We start from the raw sequence: 25,979 nt of genomic DNA on the forward strand, positions 1-25,979 counted from the left end.
ACCCGCGGCCCCGCCCCTCGCCCTCTGCCCACCCCCACCTCACCCCACCCCCCACCCCCGCGGGAGTCGCGGTGCTGCGGGCCGTGGCCGGGTTGGAGGGCCCTCTGGCACGGTGGGGCATCCGCGCTGAGCGGTCCCTAAGCCGGGTTGGCGAGCGAGTGGCTGAGCGAGCGAGCTAGGCGGCGTGCGGCGCCGTTGAGGGCGCTGCCCCGCGCGCTCCCAGGCCGCCCCGGGTTAGGAGCAGCGCCCGGAGCCGGAGAGCTGGAGCACACGGAGGCGCTGCCGTCGCTCTAGCTCATCGCGGCGCCTGGAGGCGTAGGTTGGCGCCTGGGGTCGGGGACTGAGGCTTGGGCACTGCCTGTCGGAGCGGAGATCTGGGTTTGCCTCCTGCCCCCGCTCAGGACCCTGACGCGGGTGAGGCTGCCCCGGGAGCATGAGCGGGCAGCGCGTGGACGTCAAGGTGGTGATGCTGGGCAAGGAGTACGTGGGCAAGACCAGCCTGGTGGAGCGATACGTGCACGACCGCTTCCTGGTGGGGCCCTATCAGAACGTGAGTGCGCCCGGCGGGGTCTGGCCCGGGTGGGAGGGGGCTAGCCCGCACCCGCGGCCCTGATCGCTTCCTCCGGGTTGCAGACCATTGGGGCCGCCTTCGTGGCCAAGGTGATGTCCGTCGGAGACCGGACGGTGACTTTGGGTATTTGGGTAAGTTCTCTGGGCAAGTAGTCCTGGAAAAACCCGTTCCTGGAGTCGTGGGTCCTGCCTATTACTGGCTGAGTCGTGGCCTCATAGAGGCTGTTTCTCTTCTCTAGACTCCAGTTTAAAAACGGGGGTCTGGAGGACGTGATATTAGTTTGCAGTACTGGGGAGTAGCTCAGTAACTCAGGTCAGTGCTGAGCCTCCCCCTGCCCTCCAGGACACAGCAGGATCTGAGCGCTATGAGGCCATGAGCCGAATCTACTATCGGGGCGCCAAGGCTGCCATCGTCTGCTATGGTAAGGAGGGTTTTAGCCTGTTCCTCAGACAAGAAGGGGTGGGTGCAGGCTGGCCCTTCAGAACAGCCCCTGACCCTTGGTTGTGTTTCCTGCGCGTCTCATACCAAGACCTGACAGACAGCAGCAGCTTTGAACGGGCAAAGTTCTGGGTGAAGGAACTGCGCAACCTAGAGGAGGTAGGTGGCCCGACCTCACCAGACCAGGCAGGGGCTGGGGGTCTGGTGGTTCAAGGGGGTGACCCTAACCTTGTCTTCTGCTTCAGGGCTGTCAGATCTACTTGTGTGGCACCAAGAGTGACCTGCTGGAGGAGGACAGGCGGCGTCGACGTGTGGACTTCCACGACGTCCAGGACTATGCAGACAGTAGCTGCTCCTCAGCTCCCTGGGGGTGGGGGAGGGACGTGACTGGGTGGGTCACAGGAAACAGAGACAGCCTTGCCTATTGCCAGATTCCCTGTAGTGCTAGCCTGCCCTTTTGTCTGTGTCCATTTGATTCTCGGGTATGAGGCTTTAGTCACTTCTCTTTACAGATATCAAAGCTCAGCTCTTTGAAACTTCCAGCAAGACAGGCCAGAGTGTGGGTGAGTGCTGCCCTGGGTCTCAGAGCAGAACAGGCAGGGGCACCGGAGGAGGCACTGAAGAGCCTAGAGAGCTGGGTTACTAGGTGATGACCAGGGCTACTGGCATCTGGTCCTCACTGATGGTCCTGTTTCCTGCCAGACGAGCTCTTCCAGAAAGTGGCAGAGGACTATGTCAGTGTGGCCGCCTTCCAGGTGATGACAGGTGTGTCCCTCCCTGGCCCCTGTGGAGACTTCCTCTAGGCCCATGGCTTCTTTGATCCCCCAACAGAATGATGCTGAGCTGCCACTTCTCTCTCTGACAGAGGACAAGGGCGTGGACCTGGGCCAGAAGGCAAACCCCTACTTCTACAGCTGTTGTCATCACTGAGTCACCACTCACCTGGCCTGGGGGAATTAAAGGAATTCCCCCAGAGAGGCTGGACGTACCTTTTACCTGGGTTTGGGTGACTAAACATCTGAGCTACCCCTGGTCCCCATGGCAGCAGACGTGACACCTGCCTGTGCTGGCCCGTGGAACGGAGGCAGCATTGGGCTGACTGATGGGCACAAGGAGGGTAAGGGCTGATTTGGACCCCAGGCTTCTGCCCTGGACAGCACTTGTGTCTGCAGATTATTTAAGTGGCTTCTGATTTGTAAATAAAATCACTGCACTGTGAATCACTCAGCCCCTTTCCCTGCTGTGTGGATTGGGTGTCAAGACACCTAGTACTTTCTGGGGCCACCTGGCTGGCCTCCCTTCCTGTATTAAGGCTCTTTCCAGCTCTACTTTTCTTTGAAAACCAAGTAGCTTCACCCCAGGGTTGCAGCTGAGATAATGAAGAAACAAAAGGGACCTTTCCCCATTCTTTAGTGGGGGCAAAGATAGGGCAAGAAGCTGGGGCTGGGGCAGTGCAAAGCTCCCAATTCCTTCTTGGTGCTAAGAAGAGCAAGGAAAGCACTGAAGTGGTATCCAGAGATCAGAAGGTCAAGCTCTTTTACCTCAGACTGGCTGGCTCTACTGCATCTCTGTCATGTCTAGGTCCATGAGTCATGCCTGTGGCTCGGATCCTAAGCTTCCCAGCAGCACCCTGTAGTGTGGCTTAATAGAAAAAATAGGTTCTGCAAGACTTATAAAGGTCTGACAGATCTACATTAGGATCCAACTGAACTACTTACAAAAGGGACCTTAAACTTGGCCTGTTTCTCATCTGTAAAACGAGGTGACAACTACCCAGCACTGTGACGATCATGGGTGAAAAGTAACCGTAGGACTAAATGCTTGTCTTCCCATACTCTTCCCTGGGGCAAGAAGTTCAGGCCCGGGTCACAAGGGGGAAGCAGACTCCCAGGGTTCCCTGAAAGTGTATTTCTGAGTCTCAGAGGTCCCGATATTCCTGAAAGATCAGACGTTCCTGTTCAACCAAAAGGGAAGCATTAGGCAGCCCTTTCTGCCATGGGAGGCTCAGCTCCTTTGCCTCTGCTTTCCCATTTTAGGCCTGGGCTGGGTCCTCTGCGGTGCTCAGCACCTGCCTCTGAAAAAACTAAAAACTTGGTCAAGATGGTCAGACTCACACTCAGAAAGTGCTTTGGTTCCACTTCCTTTTAAAAAACCAATTCCTCAAAATACTCTTCCTTAGTGGGTAATGGAGGCTTCCTGTGTAGGGACTGAAACTGACACCAGCCACTCCCAAAAGCAGCAGAAAGACATTTCAGCAGCTGTGGCTGTGGCAGGAAACACACCGCACTCCCACGAAGTGCTTGGAGGAAGGGCTCAGCTCCAGCGTGTCCCCACCTGGGAACTATCTCAGGGGCTGGCTTCTGCTCTCACCCCAAACCCATCCTCCCTCCTGTTAGGCTACATCTCCCCACGGACAACAAAACAAAACACAGGGCAAGGGCCATAAGAGTAAAGTTAAACTTTACTTTACAGTAATTTTTTTTCTATATACAAAGAATTACAGTACATGTTTATGGGGACTCCTAGCACAGGGCTCCCCTCTTTTTCACTAAGTTTCACTTACAGCTGACAATCTAGGGGGGGTGCAAAAAGTGATGGACCTCGGCTAACACCCCCTCTGCCCCTTTCTTAAAAATATAAAGGTAGATCTCTACTGTCAGCTTGCTTCTTTGCCAAGACCTAGAAAGCTGCTCCTCCATGATCGCCGTGTGTGCTGCACTCGCCCATCCTCAACACGCTCACCTACATGCACACACAGGCAGCACCCACCTCAGACTAGAGACCGCCTGCTGTCTGCCCCTACCCTGGAAGTCTAAAGCACCAGAACCATTCATTTCTGCTCCTCCTCCCTGGATTCGCTTCCTGTCTGCAACGTTTTGCTCAATTTCCAGAGTGTTACACCTGAGGCCCCTCAACAGCCTGATGTTTTGAGAGTCATGGGAAAGTAGCTCTCGACAAGGGACCATGTAGGAGTTTAACATGTGCTGTTTTTGCTTATGTTGATAGGAAACATTTCTTCCAGGCTGTGGATTTCTAATTAAAATAAACTCTTTCCACTTCCTTAAGAAATATTCCCCTTAATCTTCATAAGCAGCAGAGAGGCTCCCATGAGCGTGGAAGAGGTAGAGAGGGGCAGAAGGTAGCCGAGGGAGACCCCACCTGGAGCTCTCTACCAACCTGATCAGGCAGTGTGGACGGAGGCTACGGACAAGGTGACACCAGCCCTGAGAAACTCAACAGCCGCCCTCATCCGGAGACAGCATCTCTTCCTCCTTTGGACTGCACCAGACCACTCCAGGGTCGAGCGCAGGATTCACCAAGGCTCTATCTTCTCCTTCTCCATTCAAGCCTCAAAGAAACCGTTCTACCTAAGATCTCTTCCTCCCACACAGGAGCCTTAGCTTCTCAAGTCCCCGCTCCCTCAACACCTGGCAGTGCTTATTTATACCAGGAAATTAGCACCATCATTACGTTTCGTATGTGTGCGCAAAACAATTACCTGTTCTTTTTTTCAGTTTACACTACAGCAACCTCTGGCCCTGCTGCACTAGCCCTAAGAAGCTCGGCAGAGAGCTAACTGGCCACAGCCAATCGAGGTCTCATGCAGCAGCTACCTAGCTCTAAGTGGTCCAGAAAGTCTAACACATGGGAACAGCTCCAACATCCTTCAGCAGGAAAAGGAGCTTGTGGCAGCTCCTTCCTTGCCATGATCTCAAAGAGGTGAGGACACTGGGCTACTCTGATCTCCTGGCTGACAAACCCAGAGAGGATGACAGTCTCCCCCCAAAGCCTTAGAAAACCAGCTTTATAGTTGCTGAGGGAAAAAAAAAATCCATCCACATTTAGTGCTCTCCTGATTCTTCTCCACAGGGGAAGCTGCCAGGACCAGATTTCCTTCCTGCCACTCTGTCCTCACAAGGCAACCTGGGAGTCCAGCTCCAGTGAGTAGACACTGCCAAGCCTGGGAAAGGACCGCTGATGCACTTCATGCCCCGACTGCAGTGTGGGGTGGAGGATGTAAATAATAAAATAATTATTTTCATCAATGCTAATGATGTAGACATAGCAGTTGTTCAGAAGAGGATCAACGCAGTGATTTCAATCACTTCAAGCTGAGTCGCCTCAGGGGGAAGCAGACATTTAAAACCTTGGATGCTTGGGTAACAGTGACAACTGTTCTGCTACTAGGACGCGTTTGCTCCAGTAGAAAAACAAAGGAGGCTTTAAATTCAAATTTCAACAGTTTCCATCATTTTTTTCTGACTTAACGGGGCTAGGAGAGAGATTAGTTCTCTAGCTAGCTATGGAAGCGCTGGCTCCCCTCTCAGAAAGGCTTCCTGGGGGACAGGCTTGCATAAGGCAGGCTAGGCTCTCCTACTAAAGTCCTGATTTCCAAGCACTTGGCCAAATGCCAAAATACCATCCTGCACAAATTGAAGAGTTTCTAAGAGTAAAGATTTCCTTTTAACTGCTAGTTCACAGCCCTGGAGAAAAGGTCTCAGTAGAGGCTTTAGGAGAATCCGCAAAGGCTCCTCCCACACTGTCACGCAAGAGTCTCACTTCCTGAAAGTCCTTCTGACTCTGCTTCTAACTGTACAGTGACTACTTTTATGAAGTTAACAATCTAGCATCAGATGCTGCTGTCAGTGGGCCTGAGAGTTGAATGTCTAATTTCCAATCAACCTAAGAGTCTCTCAGTGGCCCTCAGGAGAGCCTGGCTGTCAATCCATTTAAATAAAGAACTACTCCCAAACCAAGCACAGTTCAGAAGTTGTTTCCCAGGCAGGGTTGGAAGGAAGCTTCCAGTGAATGGGGGAGAATGGAAAAAAACTGAAAAAATCCATGAAGTGGCCCACTGTTCCCTCACTCCCTCCTGTCCTGTGAGACATATCCAGAGCGGCTGTCAAGTCATTTACCTACCAAAGCCTACTTCAGAGAAGCTACTTCAGGATCAAACTTCTCCACTTAAAATGTTTACATAGCCTGCACCCCCCCCCCCAAATTCACAGTTTATTTCATGAAACAAAGAGCTACGGTAATTTAACACACAACATAGTGAAAAGAGGTTGTGACAGTGCAGTGCGGTATCTTTTTCTGATCACTACAGATGACAGGAGAGAAAAGGGCACAGGACTGGCACCACGCAAACCCTACTCATACAACCTAAGAGCAGGGAGAGGGACCTACTAGCTGCAGTTATATACTTATTTTCACACATGATAAATACTTAATATAATGAACTTTCATGTTCTGGGTGAATTTCTTTAAAAATATCTTTTCCATGGTTTAAAATTTTTTTTAAAAGAAAATAAGATGCTTTGTTTTCTCTTCCTCTTGAACAAAGAGCTTTTCCTCTCTGATGATGTGGGAAGAGAGAGAGGACGAAAGGGGAGAACTAGGCAGGTGGAATTTACAGAGGAGATTCCGAGGTCTAAGTGAGATGCAGGAATTGGCCCCTCAACTCAGGGCAGCCCTGCCCAGCCTCGTGCCTCTGCCTGAGTTCAAGTGTCTCAACCCCAGAGACAGACTTTGGGAAATAAAAGCAAATTCTTTTTAAAATCTTTATATAAAGCGCAAATGCTTCTATAACAGCTATTGTTCCCTCCTTAGAAATGATGGGGGTAACCTCAATAGAAACTCAGGAGGAAATTGGGACGAAATACAGAATTCTGTGGAGGGTGTAAAAGCCATAACTGAGACAGAATGGCCAGGAGACGTCCTGTTGGCTAAAGCTGCTGGCTAAGTTGGCAAAGCATAGAGGTAAACATGTTTGGTCTAGGGACAAAGAGGGGTGGGTAAACGGGAAGGAACTGGCCAAACAGCACTTCCTGTCGGCAGTCAGTGAGCTGGGTGACTGGTAGGGCAGGGTAGCACCAACAGATTCCCAGCCCTTGGGCCCCAGCTCAGGGCAGCAGTAACAGATAATCAGCAGTTATGAGGAGTCATCTCTCACACTGGACATTGCTCTGAACACCACACCTTGCCAGTCACAGGGGAAGGGTCTGGCTTGCCTTTGAACTAGGTCAGCAGGAGGTGCACTCAGTACAGAGCGCAGCATTTCCCAGGGAGAGGGTGGTAGAATCCACTAGAGAAGAAGACTCCCTCCGTTCAGGTAGGAGGTCCAAGGGTCAGGAGAGAAGTAATACCGCATCAGGACCTGGCACTCTCCCTGAGCTGGTGGTGGATCTAGCCCAGAGCTTGCCAGAGATTCCCTAGGTCCACTGCCCGAGACTCTGAAATCTGAAAGCACCTGAGTGTTTGGGGGACAGGCATGGGGTGGGTTGATGTAAAAGGAAGAAAATTCGTAGAAAAGAAAGGTAAGCTTGCCAGTTGCCTTCTTATACTGAGGGAAAGCTATGTCCTCATGAAGCCCAGCCCCCAGCCAGCTGTTCTGCCAAGGACAGACTTCAGACTCTGTAGCGCCCAGACAGAAGCAGCAGCGGCTGCCCAGCCAAGAGCCCCAATTGGCTTTGATGCAGCCCCCACCCAACCATAGAGGAGACCTCCGCACGAGTGCACACAGGTAAAAACGCACACGTGCACACCTGACCAGGAGACACTCAAAACAACCACTTCCGGGGCCACAAAGGACATCACAGAATGAGTCTGGAGACCAGAACCCCTCAAACTTCCTGTTACTTCCTGGTCAAAGGTTCTTAAAAACCACCTGGGAACCCAGGCAGGCATGTTAGGCTCCCAGGGATCAGGTCTTACTTATCTGTGGATCTCCTGCCAGTGACTAGCACCAGGCCTACCACACGTGAATGCTCAAGAAATCACCACCGGTTTGAATGGATGTCAGTTCCACCCAAGGTACCCTCAGTGGAGCTCTGTAGGGCTACAGAAATAGCTTTGAGAGCCCCTCTACCTTCCAACCTGACCAGCCGAATTGAATCCCATGCTTGACTCCAGAGTGGACTCTTTATTTCAAGTTGACCACGAGTAAAGGTTGGGGGAAAGAGACCCGAGTCTGTCTGTCTCCTTGGCCAGGGCCCACTTGGACTCCCATACATGGTTCACACAACCACAAGCCCCCACTGGCTAATGTCACGAGAGTTCTGAGTGTTGGGATGTAAGGAAAGAATAACAGTGTAAAAGTGTTGGGGGTCTGTCTGTTTTTTAAGAGGGGAAAAAGAAAGATTTCCCTTCCCCAAAGACCCTGGGGTCAGCTGGTCTGGTCATGTGACATTTACTGGTTATTATTTCTGTTCTGACTCTGCACACTTGTGACTGGAAGGAGCCTGGTTAAGAGCTGGAAGTGTACTTTGCTCTGGTTTAGGGTCTTGCCCTCGTCCAAGAGACCAGCAAGTCTGTGCCAATGTCTGTGTGCTCCCGGAGGACCAGCAAGATTGAGCCAGTGTCTGCCCAGCCACCATGGGCCAGAACCCTGGCCCTGGTGAGGCCTTTCCCAGGGCCCAGGGACTCTGATCTGTGGTTGCCAACTTCTTCTCTTCCGTGGAGAGGGAGGATGAGGCCTTCCCAAGAGGCCTGAAGGACTGCCCACTCCTGGCAGCAAGTCCAGGTAGTTGCTGGCCCCCGGCCATCTGCTTCACCTGCTTCACCAGGCCTGGTGCTTGGCTGGGAGGCCCTGGGGTCTGCTCAGCCCCTGCAGGTGCTCTTCCTGAGGCCTGAGTTGCTGGCTCATATAAAAAAGCCTTGGCAGGGGACTGAGAAAGAAGTCTGGCCTGGGTGAGTGATTTAACAGCTTTCCAGGAGTGCTCCGAAGCAGCCACAGCTTTGCCTGGTGGCTGGAGGACAGGATCTGATACACTGCCTCTCTCAACAGCTCGCGGCATCTGCCCCAGACCTTTGCTGGCAGGCCACGAGCTCGACTCCAACACTGACATCTTCTCATCAGCCTGTGGTGCGACCTCACGGGGAGAAGCTGCCCGATCCTTCTGGCGAGGAGTTAGGTCTATGAGGTCCATAACCAAAGCAGCTCTATTCTTTGACTGAGTGTTCTGGTCCACGGGCCTCAGCGCTTTTTCTTTAGCTACCAGGGTCTGGACCACAGCTGACAGCACTTTGTCAGGAGGTGGAAGTCTCTGGGACAGAGAGGCATGGGATTTCTCAGGGGGCCTGTCTAAAGTCTGGGGTTTGGGACTGCTGGTGACTAGCAGTCTCTCTGGTGGTGGGAGTCTCAGGCCAGAAGAGACTGGGGTTTTCTCCAGCGACTGTGGCCTTGGGCTGGCAGCACCTATGGATTTATCCAGCCTTGGGTCAGCTGTTCCCAGAGGTCTTTCCAGTGGTTGGGACCTGACTGAGGGCGAGGAGCTTGGGCCAGTCACCGGAGAGGGTTTGTCAGACAGCTGGGGTCTTGGTCCTGCCACTGCAGGTGGCCTGTCCAGTGGCTTCTGGCTGGATACCAAAGGCTGGGGTTTGGTCCCTGACCCAGCAAGGCCCCTGACCCTGTCCACAGGCTGGGGCCTGGGGTCAGTTCTGTCAGGTCTTTCAGGCAGCGGCGGCCTCTGACAAGTCCCTGCCAGAGCTTTTTTGGACAGCGACAGCGTCTGGTTGGTGTCAGCAGATGGCTTGTCCGACGTCCTGGGCCCCTGAGCAGCCGCTCCTGGTGACTGCTCTGCCAGGCGAGCGCTCGGGCTTGGAGACAGCGGTACCGGGGGAGGTACATACTCACGGATCTCCCCAGGTTCCAGAGGGTTGGGCCCACAGGGGTCATGCTCAGTACAAGACAGGCGCCCGTCCAGTTTGGAGATGAAGAGCATGCCTTCCCGGTGCTGCTTGCAAAAGGAGCTGGGGCACATCTCACAGAAGGAGGCCGCTTCCTTCCCGCAGACGTCACACTGATGCCAAGGGCACTCCCATTTCCCTGGAAACACAGGCGTGAAACAAAGGCTTAGGAAAACAAGACGTGCATATGAGATGGGCCATGGCTCTGGAACCAGGTCAAAGGAGTGATTTCAAACTGCTGCCTTCTGCAGAGAGCGCACGCCACTCACCTCATACCTCACTTCTCCCAGGATCTCAGCTTCATCTTCTGAAAAAATGCATAACACCAAGTATCAAGTAGCAACTGAGTATCAATTAAAAAACAAACAGGAGCACATCCTGATTTCTGACTATTTCCAACACGGGAAAAAAGAACCAAAACAAAACCCAAAGCTCCCCTTATATGGAATATGAAGAAATTACATATTTTCACAAACTCCATTTGTCCTATACAGTTCAACACTTGAGGGGAAATTTCAGCCAATTAAACTGCTTATTTGGTTATTATTAGGAACAGGGAGCAGATACACAAAGGCAAAAAACGGAAGCAGATTTACCTTTGAGCTCAGTGTTAAGCCTGGAAACTAGCACAACCTTTATCTGTGTTGTCCACACAGAACCAGCAGGAAAGACCCAAAGCCAGCCTGAGCTGCTCTCTTTTGCTGCCACTTCATGACACCTGAGTCTCTGCCGTGGACAGTGTTTCCATCCCAGCTCCTTCCATGTAAATTATGCTATATCTCACTCCTGGATCCTAGGCAAGATCACAGCTCTACCACAACCCATGCCAGCTACACCCGAGTAACTGCTTCTGAAACAATTCCGTTTCCACTTCCTGGCACTGAGGTCAGTGTTATGGCCTTGCTCTCACACTACCCTCAGTTTCTGTTATTTCATTATCCTGGCAAACACAGAGTAAAGGAAAGCTAATTCGGGGACAAACTGCTCTCACCCCCACCCCAAAGTTCTGTAATTCCCAGAAGCACGCCACTAATGATGCATAGTATCACCCAGAATGGTTTTTCACCTTTGTCATTTAAAACTGATGGCACATCCAAATCCCGAAACTCCTCTAATGCCAAATCACCACATTAGTGGTGGTTAGTGATGACTTCTCCAGCCACAAGCTCCTGTGCACCACATCTGCCTGCACAGCTTCTCTTGTGTTTACTAACACAACTCCATCTCCTTCAGGGGGGAGTGGGCTGGAGGCTACAATGACCCCAAACCTCCACTCTTCCTCAACCCCTTTCTACAGGGAATAAACATGATTTAGTGGCCCTGAAGTCAGAAAATCTGACTTTCAATCCAGCTCCTCCATCTCTATGCGCTAATGTGACAAGTCAGCTCCTCAGAATGTGACTCCGTTTCTTCATCTGCATCATGAGAAGGTGGAAAGGTCTCTTCTTTAAGGGTTGCTGGGAGGATAAAATAACATAAAATAAAATGCATGACCCATATCAAGTGAGTTTTTTTCCCCTTCTCTAAAACCTAGGATTCTAAGCCTTTGCTGTCATTTATTTTGAGAGTGAGAACATGGACCACACCCCTCAACACTATGCACAGGAAGACCAAAGCTCTGAGAATTCTGGCAAGGAGCACTCCGAATGGATTTCAGCACCAACCTGCTGGTCGCTTGGTTAGATTGAGACAGTCTGCATGGTAAACTTTGGGGCAGCCTGGCTTCTTACAGGAGACGAGCTGGCCAGCATCCCCACAGCTGAAACACTCATCCTCTCGCTCCTTTGTGATTTCACCCTGGGTCCTGCGTTTCCCCTGTTGCTTCTTCTTGAATTTCTTTGTCTTCTCCTCTGTGGCAATGGGCTGATTCTAAAAGGTCAAATATTGAGCAGTCAGCATGCTGTTAACATATTAGTTTTATGATCTTGAGCAGACCAGGTTAACTATTCTCTCTGAGCCTCGGTCTCTCCTCTGGGAAGAAACAGTCCTCACAGACTACTGTGAAGATAAGAGAAAATGCAGACAAGGCACTGGGCACGTCACAGGTACTCGACAAACGGTGACAGCACTAAGTTTAGTACCTGGTACCAGCCACTCCTGCCACTTGAATGAAATAAAAAATGTGCCTCTTTTTGTTGATACACAGGCTGGTGTTAAAGATCACCCTTTAACAATAAGTTTAAAAATCAGTTTGTCTAATTTTTAAACTAAGGAAGACTTCTTTGGGTGTGTGTGTCACACACATTTCTTAACTGATTCAACAAACCTTCACTGAGCACTTGATATCAATCATGTGCTAGAAAAACACAGAAAACTAATTCATGGTTCCTGCCCTTGATAAGCTATGCATCTTAATCAAAGTCAGATTAGGCTCATGTCCACCACTCCCCAAGACAGACCCTGGTGTAGTCAGCAGGCCTGCTCTGTGCTTCCTGCAGCCCATACTTGGTCAAGGTTTTCATTACATTATTTATCTTGGCCGAGAAACATCCAGGACCAATCCAATTTACCGCTAGCCCACATTTCCAAACTTCTGCTCCTGAATTCCTCTTTCACTGATCCATCTGTGAAATTCTACACAGACCTTAAGGATACAGAAACCGACACCCCAAGTGGACCTAACATCATTAAACTGTTACTATTTTAATTTATAGGGACTAAGTCAACTGGACAGCTTAAGGATCAAGACAATTTAACCAACCAACTGAACAAAAAACCCCAAAATCCAATATATTTTTTTCTTATTTAGATAAAAGGATAATTAGTGGGTGTTCTTCATGTATTATTTCTCAAAAATAATTACCCTTTTAAGGTACTGGTTCCTAAGCTAACTTGTATTTTTCAGTTCTTAATGTTGACTTCACAATCAAAAAAAGCATAATGAGAGAAATACCCAATTGGAGTCACTGTGTAGTCTCCCTTGCATCAAAATTAAACCAGAATTTTCAGTGTGCTGTTACTTATGACAGAGAAATCTGGAAGTACCCAGAGGTTCACTTATTATGGTCTGCCCATTTTATACAAACACACACACATTATATATATATATAAACTAAGTCATTAAAAATGATGGTTAAGAAAGCTGTAATAGTAAGGAACACATTTTAGAATGTTTAAGAGAAGCAAGATGCAGACTTGTAAATAGCTCTTTATAGTTCTAGGATTGTAACTCAGTTAGAGTGCACATTAAAAATCAGGAAGATACAACAAAGCTTCTATTCTGCTACACGGTTAAGATTGAGAGTCCTGTTTTTCTGCAGTCTTATACTACATTTAGAATCTTAAATTCAATAGCAGATTCTTTAATATCTTTAAAAAGGCAAAAAGAGAGAGAGAGACTGAGAGTCTAACTAGCTCATTAGGAAATGCGAGTGAGATCAGCTGAGGACCAATGGGAAGTACCTTGCTTTACAGATTCCTATTTTACAGTTTCTTTAGCTAGAAAGGTATCACCAGTTAGAAGTCAGATTGCTCAAAACAACACCCAGAGGCCTTCTCTGGTGTAACTGATGATGAGTGGTCCTACTGACAACTACTCAATGTCGTTATTTCAAAGTGGTATCTTCTTAAAGTAGTCCTGCCACCAGTTAGGGAGGGAGCACCACACCACTATCCCTGATGCAAACATTTGGAAAGTACCTTTGGCCTTACACCCAAAAAGCCACTGCAGTTCGGGGCTCCACATTTGCAAACAGTCTTTCCATTCCCAAGACATTCTAGGTTGTAGTTGAAGGTAAGTTCAGTGCCTGCGTAAGAGATCATGAAAATATTAATATCTGTGGTTTTAATTAAATTATTTCTGTATTAATCACAAAAGATACTGACTTCAAGAGAACACATTAATTTTAAAAAGAGGATTAAAAGGATGTATTAACTCTAATCCCACTATAGTATTAAAATATTAATAAATTCTTTTGTGGGGGGAGTAGTTAGGCTTATTTATGTATTTATTTCTTAATGGAGGTACTGGGGATTGAACCCAGGACCTTGTGCATACTAAGCAGGCACCCTACCACAGAGCTACACCCTCCCCTTATAAATTCTCATCATGTAACATTATTAATCAGCTAATAAAACTTAATAACAGGAAAACTTACATGACTTAACAAGTAATATTTAGAATGACTTTTACTATAGGGGGTGTTAATTATCCCAAGTTTTTCTTTTATTTTTTATCTAACCATTCAGATTTGAAATATATTAATTCATTACCAAAAAACACAAACAAATGACAACTTATTGATATGCCAGGCACTGGGAAAGCAAATACAAAGGAAACCTGTCAGTCTATGCCAAGGTGAGTACCTGGCAGCACTCATTTGAGAGACAGAGAACTCTGGACCAGAGACCTAAGCCCTGGCTCTACATCCCAAGTTACACCACAATCTAGCTGGGTGATCCAAGCTCGAGTCCATTTGTTAAATATAGAAATAATAATCTGACAAGCTTACTGAGAATGACATAATGCATGCAGCAGTGATCTGTACACATTAATAAGAGATGTACAGATTTAAGGTACAAAATGTCCCCTTTCTGTCACAAGTACATTTCATCAAAATTGAGAGCAAATAGAACACACAAACATCCAAACTAGAAGCATGTTAGGGAAAGCCTAGCAAATAAAAGAATTTTATATGTGCATACAAAGAGGCTGTCTCTGGGTGGAGGTAATGGTTCACTGTTAACGTATAAAGTGATAACTTGTGTGATCAAAATTATCAAAACTTACAAAGAGTCCCCACTGCAAAATGACACATTTTCTATCAGTGAGACTAATACATACACACACACAAACGTGTGTGTGTGTGTATGTAGGTTTTTTAGTCTAAATTGGAAATAGATCATTATTTATTTGGCCGAGCAAATTATAAAGCAGCTGGCATATATTTAGAAGTCCAAATGGTACAAATACTAGAATCATTTATGGCCTGGTGTGAGGCTCACAATGTGAGGAGCCCACAGGAACCAAGACTGCCCAGCGTAACAGCAAGGTCGTATCTCCCTTCTCACACCCACTGTTAACTTAATGGATTGAATGATGGTTAATTCCATTCACACTATTCTCATCTTATTAAAAAAATTATGAGTATATAACTGAATTTTCATAAATTTAATGTGCTTATAACACATCTCAACCAAATACACAAGAATAAGATAGCAGGATCCTTGACAACTTCCTGCTTACTCAGCATCCACTGTGTAAACACAACCTCACAAGGGGATAAATCAGAAGGTACCAGAGTGCATACAGGAAAGCCATTCTAGAAAAGAGTCCAAAACACAACAATCCTTGAGGTGTGTACTTTCTGGAACGGCAAAGGGCGCTGCAGAAGAGACAAACACGGTGTGAGCAGGACATGTGGGAGACAGAAGTAACAGGTGTGCAAAGAGCCTGTGAGGCTGGATGCGTGAGGAGGAGGGCAAGCTGAGGGTTCTGATTCCATTCACAAGGCTGGGCTCCTATGGGCATTCTGTCTCACCCTCACGCCCCCAACTTGTGTAGACTGGGAGGACAGGAACAAGGTCTGTGAATTCCTACACCATGTTACCTGAGCTAAACAAATATGGGAGAAGAGAAATTTGTGGCTAGACATGATACTGGAGGCCATCCCCATGGTCACAGACTGAAGTTCCAAGCAGAAGTGTGCTACTAAAAGCAGTCAGGACAGAGAGAAGGACTGAAGTCACATGACTTAACATCTAATGAATACAGAGGAACCCTGCCTCCCCACCCTCTGTGGTGGTTAGAAAGGAAAACGGAAAAAAGAATGAGAGATCAGATCCAAGAAGCCAAGTAACACAGGTATAATACCACATGCTTTACAGCACGCTTTTGTAAGGATTAAATGAAATAATATGCTTGGAACAGCATCTGGCATTGGATAAATGGTAGCATTCACTAGATAATTCCTATTACAAAGCAGAAATCTACCCAATATACTCCTGAAGCCATCCATTCCAAAAGCCTGATACAAGTCAGCATTTTAAAAATCAGTATCATTTAGTCTACCAGAGCGCAGTGCACAGGGATGCTCAAGTATTGATACTTTCGTCATTAAATACTTCATGTGAAGCAGTGCAAAACAGGAGAAAGGAAATAGTGGCTCAATGTTTAAAATATAAAAACTGTCAGAACCTTTAAAACTCTAAAAAGCCTAAAAGACTCCTGAGCAGCTGTATATTTAAACTGTAGAGAAAGATATATTGTACAACATGGGGAATGTAACCAATATTTTATAGTAACTATAAATGGAGTATAACCTTCAAAAACTATGAATTATTATCTTGCATACCTATAACGTACAATATTGTACATCAACTGTATTTCAATTTTAAAAATATGACATTGTAAAATAAATAAATAAATTTGGTTTAAAAAATTTATCATCAAAACCTTGACATAAAGATTAAGCTCCTTTAATTTATGGAAAATATTCATCATATAACTTTACTTTCAAACCACTCAGCCTTATCAGATTTACTTTCAATTCAAATGAACTTCTTAATATTGTCCTGATTACAACCACCTCACTTCTTAGAAGCTGAATTCTTAGAGACATAGGCCCCTGGCAGGCCCCAACAGGGCCGTGCATTTTCCCAATGTCCAGTTCTTTGGTATCCAAGAGGTGAGGGTTTTTGTCTTTCTTAACCTTCATAAACTATAAAATTCAGATGGGTGAGAGGTGAATCTCTGGCTTATAAAGTGGATGAAGGGCAACTGGGAAAGGGATAGTAAGAAAGGACACCTGAATTGCTGGTGCTTTTTAAGGCAGACCAATTTTTAGGGAGTTCATATATAAAAGCTACAGAAAATGTCTGGAAATTTATTTCTTTAAAACCATCCATGCCCAAACCTTGAAGACAGCATGCTAAGTAAAATGAGTCAGTCACAACAGAACATATATTGTATGATCCCACTTACATGAGGTTCCCAGAGTAGTCAAAATCACAGACAGAGACAGAAGGTAGAATGGTGGTTGCCAGGGGCTGGGGGAGAGGGGAATGAGGGAGTTACTGTTTAACGGGCACAGAGTTTCAGCTGGGGAAAATAAAAAATTCTGGAGATGGATGGAGATGATGGTTGCACAATAATGTGAATGGACTTAATGCCACAGAACTGTACACTTAAAAATGGCTAAAATGAGCTTTACGCAGTGGCAGTATCGTAGCCAATGAAGTTTATCCCAGGCATGATTACTGCTAATTAAAAAAAAAAAAAAAAGGCTGAAACAATAAATTTTATGTTCCGTGCATTTTACCGTACCACCACAACCAAAAAGATACCTGCCAAAGTTATCAGCTGGAAAGTCTTTTATGTATCCTTAGGAGTCTGAGAACCTCATTTTGGATTATAGGACATACGGGATTTTTAGATAATAGAATCTGAAATTGCATTCCTAGCTCCAGAATCCTTAAATGATTCTTACCTGCTTTAATGTCACTTAGGGCAAAAAGGCCAACACGGGTGTCTCCATTCACAGACCACTTCTGTGTCTCACAATTGGGCTGGCAGCAATGATTCATGAACCGTGCGTAGTTTCCTTTGGGACCAGCATCAATAATCCGGTCCTAGAATTCAAAGAGATGCTGTTCATCAGACCTCCACTATTACTGATTCTAATTAGAGTATTCTATCCGAACTTGTGGTTGCCAAGGGCAGGTGGGTGGGAAGGGACAGACTGGGAGTTCAAAATTCATAGATACTGACAGGCACATGTAGAATAGATAAACAAGATTATACTGTGTAGCACAGGGAAATATATACAAGATCTTGTGGTAGCTCACAGCGAAAAAAAAAAATGTGACAATGAATATATGTATGTTCATGTATAACTGAAAAATTGTGCTCTACACTGGAAATTGACACAACATTGTAAACTAACTATAATTAAAAAAAAAAAGTTAAAAAAAAATAATCAGAGTATTCTAACAAGCTGGAGCTCCAATTTGTAAAGTCTGAATCTCCCAGAGGGGTGGTTCACAAAGTGTAGTCCCGTGACCAGCACTACATCCACCACCCTGGAATCTGTTAGAAATGCAGATTCTTGGTTGCACTTCAGATATACTAAAGCAGAAACTCAGGCCCAGCAATCTGTGTTATTAACAAGCCCACTAGGTGACTGTGATATATGCTGAAGTTTGAAAACCACCGTCCTGGAAGTAGCATCTTGTCCCATCCTCTTAATTAGTAGGTCCTGAACCCTGGCTAAACATTAGAATTCACCTAAAAAGATTTTAATAATGATATCGAGACCCATGGCAAACGAAGATCAGAATATCTTGAGGTGAGGAGCTCACAAACCATAAAGGTACAACTTGATAAATACAAAGTTTTACACCAGGAAAAGTCTATTATAAAAGCCAGCAAGGGGAAAGGGCGGGGAACGGGTGCCCTAGTAAAACAAAGAAGAATCTCAGATAGTGTACACAGGAAATAAACACGTTAGGATGCTAGAATTAGAAATAAACCCCAAATATAATTCTAGACACCAAGGAAACTCAACTATCAGAAATTCCAGTAACTGGAAAGCTCACTTGGGTTCATAAGCTGAGTTCTATAGTCAATTTATATGACCTTCCCAATGCACTAATACTAAAAAATCAGTTTCTCAATCTGTAAAACAAAATTAAAAGAACTATTATTTACTTCTCTGACTTCAAGTTTTAACCCTACGGGAGAAACACTAAAAGATATAATCTGCAACTTACGCTGGACAGTTGAAAAACAGTGCTAAAAGCAGCCTTACTGCTTTTTGCCGTGGATGTGTAACTAGAAATGAGCAACCTTACCTAACTCCAGTACCCTGGTCAAGCAATGCCAGTGAGCACGGGGAAAGGCACTGTTTTGGGCACTGGACGACATGCCTATAAACATCGCAGCTGGGACAGGACTAATCCACAATCGTGCAACAGGGGAAGTAACACTTTCCATTACTTACTTTGTCTAGAGTGAGCATGTAGAAATTAGTGATATCGTGCTCCTGGGCGTAACGGATTCGAGCTCTGCACTCTTCTTCATCTATTAGTTCACCCACATACTCATTCACAAATTCACCCTGGAACGAGAGACGGCTCTTGACTTATATGGCAGAAAGAGCAACTATGTTTACAGGTATACCTGTTTTTTTTTTTAAAATAATGAAAACAGCAGATTCTCCAAATCAAATAATTAATGTCTTTAACTAGTCACTTTAACAAAAGTATATTCAAGACACAACACAAATATGATGCTTCAACGATCTGACAATGAGAACCACCTCCCCACTCCTACCTCAGCCAACAGCAGAAAACTTGGGATACACCTGACACTTAAGAGCAACCAAAATGGAAGTGAGTAAATCAAGGCTTCACCATAAGGGTGACATGAATAGTTGATCCCTTCGCCTTCCCAAGAACCTAGAAGTCAGTCTCCCTAGACTGCGCTCTTTTACCTTGGAGCACGCCCTGCCTACTTCCCTTACGAATTCTGCACCACTGTCCTCCTGACCCACTATACCGCAGCAGCACTGGCGTTCACTTGTGCTCTCCCCTCTACCCACAGTGCTTGAGCACTCAACCTGCCTGAGCCAACAACTACTTATCTTTCAAGTCTCAATTTAAAACATTCTCAGAGACAAGCTAGTTTCAGGCTCTTTGACACATGCCTCCAGAACCCTGTGCTTCCACACTGGGTGATTACTTGTTCAAGGTGTCTCCCCATCTAGAATGTAAACATTATGAAAGCAGGGACCACGGCGCTCTCACTGAACACCGCATCTGCAGCAACATGCCTGGCACATAGTAGATACATAACAGTTACTTAGCAGATGACTAAACAGACCAACCCATTTTCACTTCCCTACCTAGAAACAAACTTCAGTAAAACGCTTCAGAAAGTATAACCAGAGTAAGGTTTATTCTACTAAAATGTCAAATAGGATTTATTTTCCTCAAAGACTGCACAATATTATCTATTTATTAGAAAACTGCAGGCCCTTCCAAGTTCCAAATCAAAAATGTTACTGCATTTTCTTTAGAGAAGGCCTAATCCTCTTTTCCTTCATGTTCCATGAACCCAAACCTACTTCTCATGTTATTTTATTACAGTAGGTGGTTAACACCTCTGTATTATGTTCTCACTATCTTCCTTCCCTTAACTACAGGTTCCAGGATTTTCAAAAGGAGCAAATGAGGCCATAGCAGCTCTATGAATTTCCATGTTTCCCACCCTCATACACAAGGAGCACAATCAACAGTAGGACTTCAGAGATCTCAAGCCTCTAAACTCTGGAAGGACACGGCAGGACACAATAATGAGCTTAATACTTATACTATGTTATTTTCCTCTATGATTTCTCATGTTCATCAAGAAGAATTACTTATATTAAGCAACTGCAAAGAAGGAAAAAAAACCCTGAAAATTAAGAAAAGTTTTCTTTACCTTTTTAATATCTGTTTTTGTCCGGAGACCCCAGCCCCTCTGTAACGTGCGAAAAATTTCAACCTCTGGATATTGGCGCTTGGTAAAGCACTGGTTTTGGCAGCGCCCTCCAGCGGGACACACGGTGGGGTGGCACTCATAGAGCAGCATGCGGTTGATGCACTCAGAGTCGATCCCACAGGGGTTCTCATCAGTAGCTTTGCAGTTGCAACGGGGAATTTCAGACAAGTCTGCAGTGAAGATCTGTACCCTGCCAATGGGACGGTTCACCTGGAGGAAAAGAAAAATACCACAGCTGTATTATGGGTAAGTCAACACAAAGCAATTCAGGACTTATAAAAGATTCCTTTTCTTTAAAGTTGCATGCCACATTTTACATGATTCTGAACTATCAAGATTTCGCAGGATTATTCACAATAGCTAAAATGTGGAAACAATCCAAGTGTCCACCGACAGATGAATGAATAACCAAAATGTGGTAAAGTGACGGAATATTATTCAGCCTAAAAAAAGGAAATTTGTACACATGATACACAGCACAGATGAACCTGGAGGACATTATGCTAAATGAAATAAGCCAATCAAAATACACAAATAATGATTCCACTTACATGATCCCACTTATATACACAGGGACAGAAAGTAGAATGGTGGTTGCCAGGGGCTCAGAGGAGGTGGAAATGGGAAGTTATTGTTTAATGGGTAGAGATTTCAGTTTTACAAAATGTAAAGAGTTCTAGAGATGGATGGTAGCAATGGCTGCAAATATTATGAATGTATTTAATACTGCTTAAATATGGTTAAGATAGGAAATTTTGTTATCTATATTTTACCACTGTCTAGAAATTGGAGGAAATAAAGACTTAGGCAATCTAACATAAAAATAAAGCCTCACTTGATACACAAAACATAATACCACAAATTTTTAAAAAATCATTTCCAAAAAAACCAAAATTTCAAAGCTGACAGGCCAAGTAAATTGTAATCTGGCTTCCTGCTATTGCCACAAGGTGGAGCCACTTCAGCTGCTACATGAAAAAATATATACATGTTACTTTTTCTGTAGTTTATTTTTTATGGAGGTACTGTGGATCAAACCCAGGACCTCATGCAAGCTAAGCATGTGTTCCATCACTGAGCTATACCCTCACCCCCACCCCCACATCACCATTCTTCCCCACCCCCTTTACCATTCTTAAGTAGTAAATGTTTGGCATAAAAAGGTCTCTGAGTCAGAGGGGTCCTATATGTGAAGATGCATTTTAATACTATCTTAACGTGAAATCTTTTTAACCGACCACAGCCATGTCACCCAGGCATTTATCTGCGGTGGTGCTAGTACTGAAAACTTTGTGAAAGTCCGGTGTGATAAAACATAAAGGCCAAACAGCTGCTGGGATACTGAAGTCATTAGAATTTTTCAACTACTAGCAACAACGTGAAGGGAGAGAAAAAAAAAAGATGCTCCACAACAAGTTGGATCTGTGCACTAGGAGAACAAGCCTCCCCTGCTTGACACTATTTCAGTGGGAACAGTCAAAGCACCAGTTTTCAAAAACTCACCCCATACATAAAATTTGACTCTTCAGGAACTGCATGATCTTGGTAAGTCACTTTACTTGCAAGGCATAGCTTGCAAGACTGCTGTGAGAATAATCTACAATCTATTTGTAGAATACTGTCTTCAATCGTTTCTCTGTAACAACTTAAAAGGACATGACTCTCACTGCCAGATCTCTTACCAGCTTCTTCAAAATACTGGTAAATACGATAAACTTCTTGTTAATGAAGGAATAGTCTCACCACATGCAACTGGAAGTCACAAACCTACCTAGCAAAACAAGTTCTAGGTGCATACCAAGACAAGGGCTGAGCTCAATCATCCGAGACTTGAGGTCCTACGTAGGGCATGTGAACATTAACCTCTGATCGCAGGTGAGTGTCTTTACCTGATGCCACCACACCGCCAAGGTTTCATCTAACTCCTTTTCTCTATATACAGGTATGTTTCAATCATTCCTTCTTGACATCTGATCTAACCTGTTATTAATCCCAAATAAGTTTCCTGCCTAATATAACAAAGAGAGGGAAAAGCAAAAGCAAAAACAAAAACCAAACACAAAACAACCAACCACACATACTTAAGTAAGAACAACACAGGTATGTAACTGCAGAGTTACCCTCACTCTAGATCAGGGATTGACAAATTTCTTCTGTAAAGGACCAGACAGTAAATATTTTAGGTTTTGCTGCATGACATTTCTCTGGTGCATGTTGCTCAACTCTACCACTGTAGCTCGAAAGCAGCAACAGATAACATATAAAGGAACAAGCATGGCTGTGTGCCAATAAAACTTTATTTATGGACACTAGTATTTGAATTTCATATAATCTTCACATGTCAGGAAATATTCTTAAAAAATTTTTTTTCCAACCATACATAGTAGGCCAGATTTGGCCCATGGACAATAGTTTGCCAACCCCTGTTCTAAATCTTTTCCCTGGAAATATGTTTTTGATTTTTAAAGGTGGAGGAAAGAAGTTGGCCTCTAAATTCTGTGATTACATCACTCACAGGAAGTTGGTCTCTCAATACCCAGATTCAGTATGGTTGATGGGCGGCTCTGAAATGCCTACCTGCTGTTACGTGGCATCTATGACTGTGGGAACAGACACTTTCCCTTTTTGTGAGGACGAAGTACACTTCAGTGTTATGTCCCCATGTACAGTAACTCCATTTAACTCTCAGTCTATCACCAGTGTCCATTTAGAACTAATTTTAGGTTTTATTTTTTTTCTCCCCAACAGCTTTAACTTTTTGTAAAGATTGATATTTTATGACAGTTATGCTTAGAGATCTGCCAAAGATTAAAAAAAAATTTTTACCTATTAAAAAACTCATTCTATCTTGCAACTTACCAGGCAGGTCCATTAGGTCCTTTTACAAATTTAAGCTTTATTACAGAATTTTAATGATCTTACTTTTCCTATAATTCTTTACTAGTTTATCAACCCTCTTTGTTACTTAGTGATGCCCAACTATGCTAAAAAAGACTAAAATAGTAAGCGGAAGAATGATGGAATCACAAAGGCATGATGCAACAGTGAAACAGTCACACTCTAGCATGGTCTTCTCATCCGGGAATGATGTCATTACAAATATTTTGCAACAAGAACCTTGGCAATCTCATTTTGTTAAGAATTTGTAGTATTCTTTCATGTGATCTGATGTTTGAGAACCAAAACTAACTTGATTAAAAGGTTTTTAAAAAGCAGTTTCAGTAAATACTTACTAAAATGTTTATTTGTTCCTCACTATTCCTTTATTTTTACTTCTATAAATTATCTGTAAAAGTAACCTTACACTATACATAAAAAACCAAAGGGTCTGTTGGACACAGATGATAAATGGTGATGCCTCTTTTACCAGGTGCACTAGGGTGAGGTACACCTAACGTGAATTCCTGTGACCTTGGGAATCTTGGTCACACTAGTCACTTAAAGTATCTTTACTATCAGCCATTACAAGACTTACCATGTGTATTATTCATACTAACTCCAGGTCATTTATCATTTTTTTTTTAATCATGGCTCTTTGGTCCCTTTCAAACCGCAAGATGCTCACTGTGATCAGAATCTATTCCAATCCACTTGCATGAAAAGACTTTACAAAGCAACAGAAACAAGACTGTATCAGCACACAACTGGCTTTAACAAGTGCACACAATGCACTAGAAATGGTGCTCTTGCACTTTTTTCTCATCTTCTTTCAAACTCATTCCTCTACTTTTAAAAGCAACTGTGGTTGTGCTTCCAAATCTTGTCATGAACAGAGTGGGGACAGGGAAGCTACAGAGGGTCTCTCCTGGAGACGAGGCCCCATAAGGTCTTGTCTCACCTTTATGTGTTTATATGGTGGTGGCTTCTTGTCATTCTTTCGATCTTCCTGCAGCTGTCTTAGCTCTTTTTGGGCCTTTAACTCCTCAAATCTTGCTGCAGCTTCCTGAAGAGCTAAGAAAAGACACAGCACAGTCACTTAATCGCCACGTAAAACTGTTTATTTTGCTTTTTTCCCCTTGTAAGTCGAAGAAAATTCCTATTTTAGACAAAAATCTAAGGCGTATATATGATTTCTGTTTTCAAGTAAGTTATAGTCTCCAAGGTATTCAGATATACCACTAAAATAAAACATAATCCACCACTAAATAGCACACAATACAGACTACCAGCTTCAGAGTAAAGTTTAAAACAAAACAAAAATTTAAAAACAGCCGAATAATTTGAAAAACCCATATACACCACCTCCTAACCACAACCTGACTGCATCTGCTCGGCAAAGTCACTGCCTTTAAGCCTAGTTCCTTCCTTGGTCCTGAATGTTCTGCTTCCACAAGTAACGTACCTCTTACACACCCAGGTAACATGCTGCATTCATCTATAAGAAATTCAAAGTTTTCCTCCCTTCTTGCCCACTCTCTGGAGACCTACTCACTCTTCTAAGGATGATTCTGTAAATATCAACCATTAGCCCAGCGACACACAGACAGACCTTAATGGCTACTCTGCACTCCAGCTCTGCACTTGCTTATGCTTCAGAGACTGTAGTAACTGAAAAGTTCAACAAAATCTTAAAATTCTCTTTCTTTTCTTCTTAAAACAACATTTTAATTATTTTTGACTAAGGTTGAAAACTCTGAAAAGAATTCCAAATTTTCCCACCTTCTGCTCTGTGGCTTTCCCCAAGCTCTGTCAGTTTGGAGAAAATCTCCCCTCTGATCTATCCCCTTCTCTCCATTTTCCTGTCACCATCTAGCAGAGTTTGTGTTGCCTGGTGTCATTCTAAATGTCTTCCTTCCTTCCTTCTGTTATTCAGCATTTCCTCCCTAGTTTATGCACCTACTGTCTGTCTAGTATCCATCATCCTCTCTACCCCATGGACACGTCTCTGTGACGGTCCCAGCATCTCTGCCTGAACTATTAAAACTGCCACCTTGTTGACATTCCTGGCTTGTCTCATGTTCCACTCAGACTGAGCATTCGAGAACTCTGCTCGACCATGTAATTTGCCTACCTTCTCAGTAAAGCAGTCCAGTGCTTCCCCAACCCCATGCTTAAACTATACCAAATACTTGGAGGTTGGTAACTCATCATGTTAGATTCACTGTGTGCTTTGATATGTGCTGTCTTCTTGTTACAATATTTTAAGTTAACTTTTGTTGGGGGGCTGTAAATAAGTTGGTTGGTTGGTTCATTCATTCATTCTTAGAGGAGGTACTGGGTCCTGAACCCAGGACCTCATGCGTACTAACTAAGCATGCGCTCTATCACTTAAGCTACACCCTCCCCCCACCATTAACTTGTTAACTTCTTCACAGTCAGTGCAGGGGTCAACAGTTTGGATTCTGGAGTTCAACTACTAGAGTTTGAAACCTTCCTCTATCACTTACTGGCAGTAGGATTTTGAGCAACTAATTCCTTCCTCCCATCCCCGGCTCCAACCAGGGGAAAGAGTGAATGCAGTCCCCCACTACCACAAATCATGCAGTCGAGTTTCCCACATCTGGGGAAACTGCAGGGCTCAGCACAACCAGAGAGCAATGGCTAAGCCTTGCCCTTGGAAAACCACCTTCGTGATCATATCTTCCCTGCCAGGTTAAGTATCTGGGCAACTAATTTAACTTTTATGTGCTTCAGTTTTCCTCACCTGTAAGATAAAAATAATGGCATCTAACGTATTCGGTTGCCACGTGGACTTAAGGCAGAAAACAAACTTTGAACAGGGCCTGACAAACAACAAATGGTAACTATTATTATGGCTCTTCTTCAAAGCATCCAAACTTTGATCCTCACTGCTGCTTTGTT

General features: G+C 44.8%; 2 protein-coding genes, 1 non-coding gene and 1 pseudogene across 14 annotated transcripts in view; 2 read left to right on the forward strand and 2 right to left on the reverse strand.

Moving 5' to 3' along the window:
- The first annotated feature begins 43 nt into the window (after positions 1–43).
- RAB24 (RAB24, member RAS oncogene family) lies at positions 44–5,061 on the forward strand. Of its 2 annotated transcripts, XR_012501535.1 has the most exons (10): positions 44–550; positions 634–702; positions 914–992; positions 1,101–1,168; positions 1,255–1,354; positions 1,522–1,572; positions 1,712–1,774; positions 1,875–2,126; positions 4,525–4,729; positions 4,880–5,061. XR_012501535.1 is itself a non-coding variant. In XM_010946199.3 (8 exons), the coding sequence occupies exons 1-8, from the start codon at positions 434–436 to the stop codon at positions 1,937–1,939; spliced, it is 612 nt and encodes a 203-aa protein (XP_010944501.1). In that variant the 5' UTR covers positions 44–433; the 3' UTR covers positions 1,940–2,229. The 2 variants fall into 2 exon arrangements, 1 of the variants encoding a protein (XP_010944501.1); XM_010946199.3 differs by lacking the exons at positions 4,525–4,729; positions 4,880–5,061 and having other exon boundaries at positions 1,875–2,229.
- The window catches only part of NSD1 (nuclear receptor binding SET domain protein 1), a 126,462-nt gene continuing 103,935 nt past the window's right edge, over positions 3,453–25,979 (reverse strand). For 10 of the 11 annotated variants that reach the window (XM_074350221.1, XM_074350226.1, XM_074350223.1 and 7 more), the window contains 7 exons: positions 24,016–24,128; positions 20,118–20,387; positions 18,637–18,753; positions 17,125–17,266; positions 13,337–13,443; positions 11,362–11,566; positions 3,453–9,836 (listed from right to left, as the gene is read on the reverse strand). In XM_074350221.1, the coding sequence (XP_074206322.1) occupies positions 8,209–9,836; positions 11,362–11,566; positions 13,337–13,443; positions 17,125–17,266; positions 18,637–18,753; positions 20,118–20,387; positions 24,016–24,128 (2,582 nt within the window). In that variant the 3' untranslated portion in view covers positions 3,453–8,208. Of the gene's footprint in view, positions 9,837–9,966; positions 11,155–11,361; positions 11,567–13,336; positions 13,444–17,124; positions 17,267–18,636; positions 18,754–20,117; positions 20,388–24,015; positions 24,129–25,979 lie in introns of all 11 variants that reach the window. The other variant, XR_012501534.1, reaches the window with a different exon arrangement.
- On the forward strand, positions 16,841–16,961 carry LOC123614400 (U4 spliceosomal RNA; annotated as a pseudogene).
- LOC123614398 (U1 spliceosomal RNA) lies at positions 25,617–25,778 on the reverse strand. The gene has a single exon (XR_012501731.1). It is a non-coding gene; the product is annotated as a U1 spliceosomal RNA (small nuclear RNA).

This window comes from Camelus bactrianus, chromosome 22, assembly GCF_048773025.1.
Source record: "Camelus bactrianus isolate YW-2024 breed Bactrian camel chromosome 22, ASM4877302v1, whole genome shotgun sequence".
Taxonomy (NCBI): domain Eukaryota; kingdom Metazoa; phylum Chordata; class Mammalia; order Artiodactyla; family Camelidae; genus Camelus; species Camelus bactrianus.